Genomic DNA, 16,173 nt, shown 5'->3' with positions numbered 1-16,173 from the left:
CCTAAAAACCATGTACTGTAGAATTATGCCTAGCGCCATACAGCAACTCTTCCCAAAATCACTGGAGTTGGGAAAAAGTATCTACGCCTTCCTTGCATTCCACCTTGATAGCTTACACTTGCTTGCTCTGCAGGGTCTATCCTTGGAAAACTTTCAGAAGTTGCAAAGGAAGCAAAATGTCAGAGGAAGTCTGCTATCTACTGCAAAGAGCAGAGATTATATGCCTGTACTATCAAACATGCACAAGTTCTTAGACACAAATCAAAGTGTCAGTATTAAGATTCAGTTTCAGATTAAGCAGATTATCTGTATTCTTTGTAATTTCTTTTAATTTCAACAGCAAGGATTCGGTTAGGCCAGGGGTAGGCAACCTCGGCTCTTTTATGACTCATGGACATCAACTCCCAGAATTCCTGAGTCAGCTTAGCTTAGCTGACTCAGGAATTCTGGGAGTTGAAGTCCATGAGTCATAAAAGTCCATGAGTCATAAAAGAACCGAGGTTGCCTACCCCTGGGTTAGACCATTCTTGGAACATGGAAAAGAAAAGGCTATTCAAAATATGCCAACGGAGCAACAGATTATCCTTATTAAGGCCTCAGCCCATCAGTTAGGGAAGCTGGATAAAAGCTTCCAACCAACTCACAGAGATCTCATCTTACTGTAATCTCTAATCAAAGTGGACTGTTCCCAAGATTTCCTGGCATTTAGTCTGATTAATGAGATGCATGAATCTTCTTCTTGGTCATATGCTGCTGCTGTTCAGTACTTATCAGACATGGGATGAAAAGAAAGCTAGTCATTCTAGTGGATAACATAAGCTATGAACTTAAGGGTGCGTCTGCATTCCTCTTGGCCCTATTATATTTCTCATTAGCTTTTGATACCATTGACTATGGTATCCTTCTGGGCTGTCTACAGTATAAGGACTAGAAAATGAAAGCACAATTCTGTGGCCATGGGTACTTCCAATCAGTATTAATGGAAAGACACGCTCTAACCACTGCTCTTCAACATCTACATGAAGTCACTGTGGGAGGTCATCTCCCAGTTTGGTGTGAAGTAACATATATATAATATCCAACCTAGGCTGAATCTTAATAGTCTGTGAGGATGATGATGATGATAAAGTTGGAAGGGACCTTGGAGGTCATCTAGTCCAACCCCTTGCTCAAGCAGGAAACCCTATACCATTTCAGACACCTTGAGCCACTATCTTTGCCGCTATCACGCAAAGGTGTTTCAACCCATAGAAGAAAAGGGGGTATAGGAAGAGTCTCAGAAGGAACCCTCTTTTGTTTTTTCAAAAGTAAAAGTAAATGAAGGAAGAAGTGCTTTCAGACTTGCAAGATTCTGTTGCTATAACCTTACAATAAAGGTAGTGTTAGTACTCATCCGAGGACTACCTCAAAGAGCCGACATCAGTCTTACAAGTCTGAAAATACTTCTCTTGCATGACAGTTGTCTGGGTAGCAACTCTTCCTCCTGATTCCCAAGATCATTTCCACAGGCATTACAGAAGCAGAGAGGTTGTGAAACCAGAGATAAGATACGGATGAGTAGAAGGAAGTTCAGGCTTTATCTCAGCAAAAGAGAGTAACTATTTGTTTAGAAACATGGTGGCTCCAGGATAGTGCTAGCATTAACTATGTAAGGATTGTTCAGAAACTGATCCACATCTGGGGGGGCCCTCTTGGACTCACAACTCCTACCTGAAATGTAGGTAGAAACCCTGGCCAAGTGGGGCTTTAACCAGCTGAAAGTGGTACACCAATTGCTGCCTTACCTGGACCAGATTATGTCTATCTTCAAGACATCACCATGTGTCTGGTTTACTATAGCTAAATGAGGCTACCTTTGAAAATGATTTAGCAATCTTAGTTGGTACAAATGCTGTGGGTAGATTACTATGAAGTTGTCAGGCACAAAGAGCCAGGAACACTCACTGAATTCAAAACACTGAAGAGTTTATTACTGCTACCTACGCATACGAATCTGGTCAACTAATGGTCAAAGCTAAATTGGCACTAGATAAGAGTCAATGGAATTCATGGGGAGCTGGACTTGGATCTCTTGTGGTTGTGCAATGATTCCAAACTGATGACACGCTTAACCCCGCCTTCTAGTTCAGCCTGTTCATCTCCCACAGAAGTTAAACAAATGAACTTTAATGATCTAAATAGCTTAAGGGCTGATGATCTGAAGGACTGCCTCCCTCATTATGGTGAACCAGTCCAACCATTCAGGCCTTCAAGAGAAGCCTTTTTGAAGATTTGTATTTATTTACTCGCTGCCACTGGCAGAAATCTGTTACATTTGGCTCACTTAGTTCCTTCCAAACTTCAGAAATTAAGTTTGGCCCTAGCTTTCTGCACTTACAAAGATCCATTTTCTCCACTAGGATAGCTGTTAATTGATTTTAGTATGAATTTTAATGTACACATTTAATTTTTTAGAAACTTGAGTATTTAATTGAGTAGAAAAGCAAGCTATAAACTGAATAACTTGTGAGCTGTCATTTAAGAAGAGATGTGTATTCAGCCAGGTCCTTTCATTTATATTAGCAACAACTTTAGCTATGCTTACACATTTTAAATTGTTAATATTTTATGTTATATTATTAACCATCCCAAGTGCCCTATGGATAGAACGGGAGAATAAAATTGTAATAATAAATAAAAAGCAATGACTTAGTATAATATATGAATCCAGCCTCAGTCTCCTTTATTGTATCTTGCATTGTCACTTTGTGCTGTCTATGAATACTTCTGATCAATGTGATCTATACATGGGGTCCATAAAACTAGTGTGTGTGAATATTTCCGATCAATGTAATCTACGCATGAGATCCAGAAAACTATTTAGTCATCAAACTCTACAGCACCATTCATATGCAAAATAAGTGGGTTCCCACTACCCTACCAGTCCCATTTCTGAATAGAGGAAAGGGCTAACAATTCAATGGTATAGCAACCCTTGTGATTCAAAATGTGATCAGCCCATCCAAGGCAGACACAGACCTAAGAGTTTTCTCTGTCTGCTGGGCATTGCTTAATACACATGCAACTATCAGTGGAAATCTGTAACTCCCAGCAGACGCCAGATAATGCCTCTGGTGAGAGGTCCAACAATACCCTTTACATAATACAGCCACAGCTCTTGGCCCCTCCTTCCTCGCCCAAACACACACTAAACAAAACTACTATTATGACAGGAACCACTCTCTAAATGGCTGCTTTTATAGCCCTGGCTGTTTCCTTTCAATATTTGTATTATCTTTTTCTTTTTTTAAAAAAAGTTTGGCTTTTGTTTTTGTTTTGTTTTTTACAAATAGGCTGAAGGCACCAGTAGAAACATCCAGTATTCTTCTGCAGCCCTCCCTCTTTTCTCTCCCACTCCCCTTTCCACTCACTCACCCACCCACCGGCTGTCAGAGGGAAACGTGGTTTGAAGGAGAAGCAGAATAAACCTACATTGCTGGGGTGGAGAACTGGAAAGGGAGGGGGGGCACTCATGAGCTGAGGAGTCCCTCTCATTTGCCATGCCCGCTTCCTATTACCCAGGGCAAACTGGCAGGGCCTCTTCTGTCCAGCATGCCAACAACCCACACGCGCTATCAGCACATCTTGCAAAGCAAAACAACAACAAGAAAAGTCTCTAGGAGGTAAACTTGAGAGGTGACGGAACAGCACACCACTTGCGTTGGGGTTTTTGCTACAGGAGCTGCGGCGGTCAGCAAAAAAGAGCCAAAGGCAAAGCCACCTGCGCTGCGGGCCCCCACCCAACACCCACCCCGGGCAAGTTATTCCTTCTTTTCCGAGGGCGATAGGAAAGAGCGAGGGAATCGTCAGGCCCAGAGAGAGGACAGCTCCACGACCGCGCGCCGTGGAGTGACGAGGGGAGGGGAAGAGGAATTCCTGAGCAAAAGTGAAAGAGGGCGAGGAGAGAAGGTGCGATCGACCAGGAAAGGGGCGGCCGCCTTCGGTGGGGGAAAGGGCAACAGGACGGGCGAGGGAAGGGCGGCGAAAGCCCGCAGGGGAGAGAAAAGGGGGTGCTGGCAAACCGGCGCCCACGAACGCTCTCCCCCCCCCCAAAAAAATCCGGTCCTGATTTACCCGCTTTATGCCCTTCGGAGGGGTTAAGCGTTGTTAAAGGGTGCAAGAGATGCCCCGTTCCCGCCTGCCGGACAAGGCGATCAATAAAGTAAGGGCTTGAGGGGAGGGGAGGAAAGTCAGAGAGGAAGACGTGGATTTTTGGAGGGGGGGAGGAGGAGGAGGAGAAGGAGGCAGGAAGGAAGCGCGCACCTGTGTTTCAGCGGCTGACTTTTCAGCTCATAGTAGATCTTGGGCTCCTCGTGGAACTCCTCGCCCACCTCGAAGTCCGGCACAATGCCCGATTCCGCCTGCATGACCCCTTGTCTTGCCCCGCGCCCCCGCCGGGAGGGGGAAAACAGCGTCCCGTCCTCCCAACAAGCGTAGCCTGCCCCGGCGGTCGCGGTATGCTGGCCACGCGCACTTGCTCCAGCCTCGACTCGCCTTATTTGCCGACTCGGCTGCGTTTCGCCTGGTATGCCCATGACCGACTCCGTGGCGCCCGCCCCTTCGCACACACCTCCCTCCCGGTGCTTCTTGGGAGCTGTAGTCTTTCAGGGAGAAAATCTCAGGCGCTCCTCGAAAAATGTACACTACTACTCCCAGAAGGCTAAAGGAACGTGACGTAAGCCGAGGGCGGAGCCGAAAGAGACACCGGCAGGCGTCCTGTCAATGTCAGCAAAAGCACTGGCCAAGGGTATTTCGGTGGCTCGGGGGCAAGGCTGAGCTTCTTTCCTAGAATGAAAAGCACCGACGCTCAAGCCTTCCAGGAAATTAGACTCTGCATCTTTCATTGGAGACTAGCCCTACTTGCGCTCTGCATCTGAGCAGGGGTGCCCTCTCCTTTGTCCTAAAGTCCTTCTTAGATACTGATATTTATTAATTGCCAGTGTCAAGGAACTTCAGAAACGCCTCAGGTTCTTTATATGTGCCAGGATCCATATTTAAGTTTGTGCAAAGACTATTCCTCCAGGGTATGGACTTGCTTAGCAGTGAAGTAAAGTCACCACACATTATAATTTGAAACATTGAAGTTACCTTGCAGGAGAAAAACCACATGCACATAGCCACATACAAAATATCCTATCTACATACTGATTTAAAGCATCTTTGGACATGGGTTCTTTCTTACATGGTACCTCTTAAATGTTTAGATTTACTTTAATTAAGGTGTAATAAAAATTTAAACTTTGGTGCCCTAAAAGTCCTTTAGAACCTCTTCAGATATTAAGAATCCTGCCTGAATATGCCCCTCTTATGAAAGACCCTGTCATTTTCCTCTATGACTTGCAAATGAGAGCCAGCTTGGTAGAGGCTAAGATGCTGGACTAGAAAGCAGGAGACTGTGAATTCAAGTCCCACCTTAGCCATGAAAGCCAGCTAGATGACTTTGGGCCAGTCACTCTCGCTTAGCCCACCTCACAGGGTTGTTGTTGTTGTTGGGGAAAATAGGAGGAGGAAGGTGTGTTGGATATGTTTACTACCTTTGATTGTTTGTAAAAGTAATAAAAGACAGGATACAAATAAACAACGATAGAACACCTAGGATACAAATAAACAATGATAGAACACCTAGAACACCTAGGAATTATATAAATTATATATAATTTATAAATTCAATAAAAAAATAAACATGTCCAGTGGAAGGGCAGAAAAACTACTGATTCCTCTTTCTCTTTTACTCTTTCACACACATGCATGCTCGTGCGCGCATGCACGCACACACACACAGAGCCATATGTACGATAAAAGAACCTTTTCTATTTTGAAATATTGGAGTGCTGATTGATGGGGTTTATTATTATTATTATTAGTTCTACCGATTCTAGCAACATATCTTTCTTGCCTTATTTGGACTGACTATTACTAAAATAAGTTTTCCAGCAAGAAACATTGTACATGATTCTCTTCTGCCCCCTCCTTCCTTCACAAATTTTCAAGGCCAGTCTCAGAATGAACTCCTCGAAAGTGTGTTTTAACTCTCAGAATGCAGATTGCAGTGTTTTCTTCAAATCACAGGGCTGGAAGGAGCTGGGAGTTCTAGTCCAGCCCTCCACCCAGAGCAGATTTCCTTATACCAGTTGGCTGTCCAATCTTTGTGTGAAAAAGTACAATGACAGAGACCCTGCAACTGCAAGAGGCAGGCTTGTCTACATATCATAGCTCCTGTGGTCAGGAAATTCTTCCTTCTTTCGAATCTGGATCTTCTGTAAAACTTACAGCCACTGGTTCTTGCCCTACTTCAGGAGCTACAGTGAAGAAATCTATACCTCTTTCCTATAACAAGTCTTCTCTTTCTCTTCTTTAGGATAAACATATCCAGTTCTTTTAAGTATTCTTCATAGAATTTAACCGTCAAGGCCTTCACCGTCTTCTTTGCTCAATTTTGTCTAATACTCTATTCACAACATGTACCTGCAGGGATAAATTGTTAAACTCTTTCAGAATTTTTTTCTGTGGCCTTGGGAAGTGAATGGCGTAACATATTTATCCCCTTGTGTTTGGGGGTCTATAAATCTATCAGCAACCTTGGTTCCCACTTGTCCTAGGATTTTGGTACATTTGATTATTATGATGTTATCAATAAAGGAACTCAGGGTTGAAGTGAGAGGTTCTAAGCTAGATTGTTTTTCTTGTGAGCATTTCATTACCCAAACTAAGTAACAACATCAGCACTGATGCTGTTACTTAGCTAGGGAATAAAATGTCTGCAAGAAAATAACCAAGCTCAGAGAGCATCAAGGACTCCTCATTAAGATGTTTGCCCTTCCCTCCTACTAACATCAGATGCCTTGTGTTAGTTCTTCTGTCTCTGCATGGGAAGTGCCAGAAGTAAATCAGGAAGCATGTTGCTCTCAACAGAATATCTATTAAATTTTTGTCCTAGGGTTTTAATATCAATATCTTCTCCTTTTCTTATTACTCATTGGAGATGATGTGAGTAGCTGACACAATGTGACTTGCTCTGATCTAATAGTTTTTTGTTAGGTCCAATAAATTGCCTTCTTGACCATCTATTATTCTGAATAATTTTATAGAGGGAAGATTTTAAAATGCTCCTTTCTTTAACCAATTAGGACTTGAAGAAGTAAATCATGGAGAGTAAGCGATGGAGATATAGTCATCAATAGAACCAAGTATTTCGAAGCTAATAAAGAAAAAAGAGAGACCAATGCTATTAGAAGTGCTAGCTTTAATTTTCCTATACTGTCTCTGATCTTATTTATCATTGGAATACAGCTCAAAACCTTGCCAGAATTTTAAATCAGCCATCATTAATATCATGGGAGGTAATAGGTAAAATGGTTAGAGTAGATGTGCGTTGTGGATTATATTTCAAATCATCTGAAGGACACCATACTGCCTGTGTGCTTAGAGTCATCAAAGGGTATCTTCACATATTGATATTCATCTTACAGACATGTAAAATTAGAGGACAAAGCAGATAGATCACAGGAAGTGACTTCCATGCAATCTTAAAGCTTGACTCTTTTTTTATGAAATAGACCTCTAGAGGGCTATGTGTCAGAGAGTTAAGCATCTCTGGATGGTAATGATTCACTTGAGAAGGATCTCTTTAATTTGGGAAGGTTTACCATCCACTCCTCCCTTTTTAACTCTTCAAGATTTTGTCAAGGAGTCCAGCATTTTTATGAAACAACGAATCCTATATACTACAATAGGTGATAGAATATTGGCTTTTTTGACTCTTCAAATAGGACATGGAAATATTTGATTTACACAGAATTCCTCATTTGACTGCTATGTTTTAAAAATGTTATAGATCTCCCTCTGTCAAAATGCTGACTGGAAGTTCCTGGGTACAAGCTTTTTCCTCTTTGATTTATGGTGCTCTGGAAACTGCCATATGTATTGATTATACTATATCAGTAATAACTCTCACATTTGAAACATTGCCTCCTAGAATCATAGAGTTGGAAGGAGTCATAGAACCATCACACCCAACCACCTGCTTCATGAAAGACCACCATTCAGCTGAATACCACTCAAAAAGGAAAGCCCACCACCTCTCTGAGTAATTTGTTCCACTGTTGAATAGACCTTAATTTTAGAAGTATTTACTAACAGTCATTTAATCTGCATTCCTATAACTGGTGCTCATTTTAATTGTCATGCCATCTGGGAGTAACAGAGAACAAGACTTTGGGGCTGGCAATCCTTCTCTTCCTTGCAAATTGCACAGTGTCTCTTCACAATTGCCTTTCTCTTTCCTGACTCTCCTTTAAAGAGAATGTATTTCTTCTAGTTTATTCTATGCCTTCCTCCACCCTGTTTCAATTTTTCTGAATTTTCATTAAAATATATTGTCCAGAACTGCACACACTATTCAAGAAGATTCATTGGTGGAGAATACAGTGTGATGGTCCTGTAGTTTGAAAACTCTACCGCTGTTGATGTTTCCTAATATTGTATTTACCATTTTAGCAATCACAACACATTGCTGTTTTGTATTCAGCTTGTGAATGATATATATCCAGTTTCCTTTTTCATTTAGACATTATTTTTGTCATCTTATACTTCTGCATTTAAATTCTACTTCTTAAGTGGAAAACATAACGTTTGTTTCTATAACACTGCATTTTTTCTGCCCACTTCTCTAACCCATCATACCCATTATTTTTATTTTATAGAACTCCTGGCTGACCTTGGCTGATTTAAAAATGTTAGGAAGGACTGGACCTAGTTAATTCTTTGAATGAAATTACCAGGGAATGGTTGTAAGCTATTCTGGGAATTTTGTTTTATGAAACAAAAACAAGAAGGCAACCTGTTTTATATCCTATTCTCAGAAAAGAAAGAGCAAAATTATCTCACAGTCACTTATGTCTTTCTGACCTTTTGTCTGGACTACTGCAATGCACTCTGCATGGAGCTGCCCTTGAAAATATTCAGAAGCTTCAACTAGTGCATAACATGGCTGCACAGTAAAGGGCATTCAACACATGTAACATCTCTTTGTGAGTTGCACTGCCTACCAGAGTGTTTCTGGGCGAAATTTAACATTGGATAGCATCTTTAACACCCTTCACGGTTTCAGATCAGGTCACCTAAGGGACCATCTTCTCCCAGTTGTTCTACCTGTCCAATTCAGTCAGGTTGGTTGGGCATGCTGGAGGTCCTATCAGCGAAGGAATGTTGGCTGGTAGGAACCAGGAGACCTGCCTTTTCTGCCATATCCACAAAGACTTGGTTGTATGAACAATTCTGGAACCTGAGTGTGTTATGGGCCCCATTTCCTGACACTATTGACATCCATAAGTCTGTATAGGGCCTCCTGCTTGACATGGGGGGGGGGGAATTGGATAAAAGACCTCTGAGGTCCAGTGGTGGGATTCAGCCAGTTCACACCACTTCGGCAGAATCGGTAGCTAATTTTTTGTTGCCCAGGTCCAGAATGGATTTCCAGAAGTGGCATCTACACAGAGAACCAGTTGTTCACATATTTGAATCCTATCACTGCTGAGGTCCCTTCAAATCCTATTGTTATATGTTCTGTGTTCCATAGTATCAATTGTACTTGGTGCCATATACAATACATTTAAGTGTTTTAAGTATTGCTCTTATTTTTCCCAATTGTTTTTGTTTTATGATATACGCTGCTTATTTGTTGATGTAGGCTACTTTAGAAATCAAATCAATCAAATTAAATAATTAGTTTTTCTCTTTTTTGTTATAATGTTGCCATGTTTATAGAGCAGGTTATTTCTTTTCTATCTTAAACATAAGAAAAAGTCATTTTTCTTCTTCTTAGCATCCTTTGCTAACTTCACTTCAGGAAAATGAAAGAATATGAGGTATGCTTGTTGCCTTAAGTCATTTATAAAAATAATTATCAAAGCAAAATAAAATAAATAAATAAAATATAAAGAAATAAAGAAATGAACGAATGAATGAAATTGTATTGCTAAAGTTCTTTTCTGCAATTCTTTTTATTCCAGTAGGGTTAAGTTCATTCTTAGCTGTATCCATGTTAAAATACTAGTTTTCCTCCTCCTCAAGGTAAGGAACATGTGTTAGGCTTTTTTTACCCATTGTCCTGGAGGAAAGTCAAGTGGCTTCTGTAATTTGATATGAAGACAGTAAATTTGATACGAAGACAGTAAAGGCCAGATAGAGATTGGCAATCGGGTAGAAAATTTCATGCTGGGACAATCTGCTGCTCAATTAAGGAGTGGTGAGCAGCGATGCTAGTTTTAATTTTTCCTAGAACAGTGATGGCACTGTTGGTGGTGGGTGTGGCCTATTGGCTGGGTGTGGCCAATTGGTGGATGTGGCCCATTGGGTGGGCATGGCTGCGGTGGTAATGGCAGACTGGGTGGGACTAAACGACAGACTGGGTGGGACTAAAAAGTTCAATCAATCAATTCCAACTTTGCGAGATCTTTTTTTTCCCCATGAGAAGCTGAAATTGATTGATTGATTGAACCTTTTTTTTTTTTTTTTGCACATGGCAGCAGAGGCCTAAAGCGAAAAACCCAGCTGAAGGCCTAGGACTCGGGCGATGGTGCATGTGCCCACAGAGAGGGCTCTGAGCCCTGCCTCTGGCACCTGTGCCATAGGTTCGCCACCACTGTCCTAGAAAATTTGGGCTTCCTTTATGTAAGTACCCCTCAAATACTTCAACACCTCAAACATTTCTTGCTATAAGACACTCATTTTGAACTAGAAGATGGGTAGCAATAAATTATAGATGGAATGAAATATATGTTTGTGTGTGTGTATTAGAGAGGGGGTGTGTGTGCATGCGTGTGTGTGTGTGTGTGTGTGTGTGTGTGAGAGAGAGAGAGAGAGAGAGAGAGAGAGAGAGAGAGAGAGAGAGAGAGAGAGAGAGAGAGAGAGAGAAAGTTAAGGAAATCTATTTCTATTCATCCCTAAGAATCCAATAAATTATATCAAAGAAAGATACCCCCACCAGATGTTATAATTGTATCATGACAAGTATTACAAGATTACAATGTAATGATCTAATCATACTGCCTCCCACATTTGTGACATGGTAATATAATGAAGATGGTAATAATTAATAACTGGAAGTCTAAAGGGCTATTATGAGTAAGTCTGGCATCAATGTTCCAATGACTTTGTGACCCAAAGTTATTTCCCGAGTTTATTCTCTGGGTATCCACCCTTAATTATGAAATCCTGACCAAAGAAAACAGTTACATAACTTGGCAGAGAAATTGTCAACAATACACAAGCAAGTAGCAGGAAAAGTACCTCAATGCAGAACAGGTTGTGGGAACGGAAGGGAATGGAATGGAACAGAATAGATTCTAACAGTCATGCACATACATATGTAAGTAGTAGTTAAAGTCATGGATTAGAGCCAGGGTTACTTAGGCTCCATTTTACCATCAATCACAGAAACTCATTGTGTGATTTTGGGACAATTACTCTCTCTACCCAACTTACAGGGTCCTTATGGGAATAACATAAAATGAGATGTCAGTAAGTGTCTTTGTGCTCCTGGAGAAAAACATACAAATCAAATAATGTGAAAGGCTTTGTTTCAGCTTTTAAAAAATGCACATAATCCTTATAAATACAATACATTCTCTGTTCATTAGACCTTGATTTAACAGATTTTGGATGCAATAGACAAAAGCTGTTTGTCATTTTATGTAGGCACGACAACATTTTATAGCATATGTAAAAAGGTATTGTGGGTGCCTAAAAATCCCATTTGCCATTTTACAGATATTTCAGGGCTAGTGGACATCCCTTCCACAATCAGCCTGTTAAAAGGAACACTTACACTATCCAGACTGGGACAGTGATTGGAAGTTGTCCAGAGTTGATTTGGCTATATAAATGTTGGAATGAATGAATGAATGAATGAATGAATGAATGAATGAATGAGTCAGGCTAACTTTGGTGGAATTCAGGTGTTCTTTTTCCACAAGAGACAGCACATGGAAGAGGAGAATCTTTCTCTTCTGTCCACTTTCTCAGAGGTTAAGGAAGGCAGAAGCAACATACACAAAGAGTACCATAGCAAGTGACTCATTGGTTCTTCTTTCTCCATTGTGCTTTCTCTTAGTGTGGACAAAGGCACTCCCCCATGTGATAGCAGAGCTGGGAAAGACAAGAAGCACGAGTCAGTCATAATTTATTTGTGTTTTTTTTTCTTCCTGTGTAACATGGAAAAATTCCCCTCCCCTAGGAACCTGTCACATGGGCAAGAAATAGAAAAACTTTCGGAAAATTTAATCAGTGATTTCATGTTCTCCAAAAGGGAGAAGTAAATGCTGCTCAGTGGTGGAGTGCTGGATGGAAGAGAGAGAGACTTTGATATTGCTTGGCAGCAGTGGCAAAACACAGGAGACTGACCAATGAAACATGACTTCATTGGAAGCCCCTAGGTACATAACATGTCAAGGATCCACCAACAATGTCATGTCGTTTTCTTCACTATATGGCCATAAACTGAGAGATTCTGAGAAGCAAGATTATTTACAGATAGTCCTTGATTTACAGCCATTCATTTAGTAACTGTTCAAAGTTACAAAGGAACTGAAAAAAGAGGCCTGTGACCGGTTTTCACACTTACGATGGTTGCAGCACCCCCCATGGTCATGGGATCAAACTTCAAGCACTGGCATGTATTTATGAAAGCTGCACTGTCCCAGGATCACCAACTGTAACCTTATAAGAGATGATGATCATCACCATCATGATGAAGAATATAGATAGAAAAATAGACAGGTACCAATAAGCAATTCTCAATTCTGCTCTTCAAACTAATGAAAATGTGTGTGTGTGACTTGCTGATGTAATCAGTTAGCTGCTCTAACTGCTAAAATGGGGCATGTATCATCGGGACATGGTCCATTAGAATCCAGCTTCTACATCATATGCTGGGTCTATATACTGGATAATTGTTTGAACTTCCACAGTACACGGGTACAAAAGGGCTATCACAGATCAAACTACCACCAAGAGAAATACCTTATTTCTACAAAGAGAAATATTTTTCTGTAAAGATAAGTTACACAACAGCCTATGAGTCATAATATACAGACAGACAGACAGACATACATACATACATACATACATACATACATACATACATACACATATATATATATATATATATATATCTTCTGACTGAGATCAACTATCTTTACCAAAGAATATTTGCTTTGTAGATTATATATCTTTCGATAATGAGGTTGCCATCTGAAATTTTCTTATAAAAGAAACCTTGACCCTTCCTTAAAATAACACTAATATAATTAATGAGCTTGTGTGTTAAATTTGTTCATGTGTAGGATTAGAACTAGCAGGTCTTCATTTACAGTCAAATCTCAATTGTGAAATTCACTGGGTGACTATGAATCAACTTCTCTCCCTTTCTCTCTTAGTGTAATTAATTCACATGTTTAATTAACATGGCAGATAGAGAACCATGTTCCTTAAGAAAAGTGGGTGACTATGAATCAACTTCTCTCCCTTTCTCTCTTAGTGTAATTAATTCACATGTTTAATTAACATGGCAGATAGAGAACCATGTTCCTTAAGAAAAGTGGGATACAAAGGTAATAAATAAATGAAAACATTTATTTGTTTGTTTGTTAAAAGAAGTCCAAGTATAATTGCATCACTTGCATTTAGAACAAATTAATTTTAAAACTGTCTGCACTTGTAAACAGATGGGCAATCTATTATTCCTTTGCACTTAGATTAAGTAGAGTATGATGCTTTGATGGAATTAGTTCCATTTTTGGTCTCTTGAGTAGGCAGCTTTACAAAAAATTGTTTGGGTAGTGTGCAGAAAAGGGCTAAACAAGGAGCCTTAAGCAAAGTGAACGGAATTAAAGATAAAAGTGATGGCATGATTTGGGATGAAATAAATGTGGGGCAATGCTGGAAAGAGTATTTTAGAAGTTTGTATTGGGGTGATGGCAATATGTTGAAGAGCAGAACTGAAACAAATGCTATAAAAGCAATATGCATGAAAAACAATGAAAAGGAAGTCATAAAAGTGTGAGCATACTGGAAGAGTGGTAAAGTTGCAGAAGTACATGCAGTCCTCGAGTTACAAATGTAATGAAGTCTGCCCATTCCATTCATAACTCAAGGATTCGTAGGTGTAAATCCTTAGATGCGATTCACTCCCAGCTTTCATTCACGTATTCGCTAATTTAATATGTGGGTGAGTGCGCGACTCAATAAGTGAACATGAGGTATCTCAGGATGAGGAAGGCCATGGGGGACCTAGTGATGGAACAGCAGTTCTGCTTTAAACCACCAACCCCCCTACTGAGATATCTCATGCTCCCTCCTCTAGTGTCCCCACAATTGCTCCCACACCCAATCCTGCTACGCCAGGTCTCTTACTTTGTGAAGATCTGTCTCCTCTTCAGCCTCTCTTTTTCTTTCTCTGCTCCCAGCAGGAGCAGAGGGAGGCTTCCGAGGCCCAGAACAGACCTATGCAGGCTGGCGGAAGCATCCCATGGCCTCCTTTCTGGGTGGAGGCAGCCCAGAAAAGACCTCCAACACCCAGATCAGGCCTTCAGAGGTCCACGGAAGCATTCCCTGGCCTCCTTTCTGTTCAGCAGCAGCCCGGAAAAGGCCTCCGATGCCCAGATTGGGCCTCCAAAAGCATGCAAAAGCCTCACCCGGCTTCTGTTGCAGAGAACAGAGACCTATGAGATTATGCAAGTTCAGTAGTGTGAGCTCTTGCGCCACTGATCTCATGTGATCTTGTGTTACTTTAGGCCACCATTCTCTGTGAACACACCAAAGGCCTGGAGCACCAAGAAAGCAAAGGATCTTGATCTTCACAAGGTGAGCATCCAAGGCCTAGTGCCTAGAGAGACCCGAAGCAGGGGGGGAGGGTTTTTCGTAAACACTAGGGGGTGCTTATCATGTAACTTTGAATGTTTGCTAAGAAACTTGGGGATTACTTGCTGATGGAATAATTGGAAAAAATCATGGATGTGATTTGCTTATGGAATGGGGTGTGCAAATTATTTAATTTAATATGAAGATCACATCTGTGCTGGATAATTGGAAGAATGTTCCATTATACAAGGAATAAAATAGCAAGGGTGAATGCAGAAATGACAAAAGAATTTGTTTCTTAAATGTGCTTGGGAAAGTGGTAGAATTCTGCCAGAAGACTATGAGAGGTGAGAATAAGTAAAATGTACTACTGAATGTGCATTCTAACTTTAAGTCCGGGAGGTTAAGCAGATCAGATTTTTTTTGCTCTTTAGCAAGTCATTAAGCAATGTATTTGCATTTTTGTTAGCATGGGATAAAATGAAGGATTTGAAATATGAAAAATTTTCACAAATATGGAGTTGATAATTGCTTGCTGAAGGTGGAAAGATTGTCGTATGATTGAAACAAAGCAAATGTAGGAATAAATTGAATGCTTAGCAAATTGTCCTTCACTGATAAGAGAGTAAGACAAAGATCATAATGGCTCCTTGATTGCTTTATGTCAGCATTTCTCAACGTTTGTGTGACGGCGACCCCCGTCACACGAACGTGCTGCGCTTGCGTGGCGCGGCGCGCATGCGCAGCGGCGCCCCCTCAGGGGGGAAAATGGCAGATCGCATTGTTTGGCGACCCCTGTAAAATGGTCGATCGATCCCAAATGGGGTCGCGACCCATAGGTTGACAACCGCTGCTGTATGTATTTTTGAATAAAAGTGTAAAGGAATGCTTATGGTGACATTTGAGGAGCTGGTGGGAGATATGAATGTACACATTCTTTGTGTATTTATGATGTTCTATGTTTGACTAAAAAGGGGAAATATGTGTTGGATGGAGTTGATGTGATCCTCAAACAGGGAGGCGAGATGTGGTTACAAGGACAGAGAGATAACTGGAAATTATAGTGAATGATGTTCGCATCAGCTAGCTTTAGATATCTTACTGTATATTTTCCATCACTCATGCATTTCATTTCTTTGGTCTACTATTTCTCCTCCTTTTCTGTGTTCTGTATAATGTTGGTTACCCTGAAAAGGCAATCGAAAGGGTCTGTATGCATAATGGGCACAATGAGTGTAGGATATTTCCTTTGGACTGTAGAAGAATTAAATGAAA

The 16,173-nt window shown here is 40.9% G+C and overlaps 1 protein-coding gene across 3 annotated transcripts in view; it reads right to left on the bottom strand.

Annotated features, from left to right (window-relative positions):
- Positions 1-4,578, bottom strand: part of MITF (melanocyte inducing transcription factor) — a 161,178-nt gene extending 156,600 nt beyond the window's left edge. For 2 of the 3 annotated variants that reach the window (XM_039328759.1, XM_039328761.1), the window contains exon 1: positions 4,303-4,578. In XM_039328759.1, the coding sequence (XP_039184693.1) occupies positions 4,303-4,574 (272 nt within the window). In that variant the 5' untranslated portion in view covers positions 4,575-4,578. The remainder of the gene's footprint in view (positions 1-4,302) is intronic. The other variant, XM_039328760.1, reaches the window with a different exon arrangement.
- Between the last annotated feature and the right edge of the window lie 11,595 nt (positions 4,579-16,173).

This window comes from Crotalus tigris, unplaced genomic scaffold (genome assembly GCF_016545835.1).
Source record: "Crotalus tigris isolate CLP2741 ecotype Arizona unplaced genomic scaffold, ASM1654583v1 scf7180000024383.4638030, whole genome shotgun sequence".
NCBI lineage: Eukaryota > Metazoa > Chordata > Lepidosauria > Squamata > Viperidae > Crotalus > Crotalus tigris.
The sequence above is the reverse complement of the archived record's forward strand: the minus strand, read 5'-3'. Positions and strand labels throughout refer to the sequence as shown.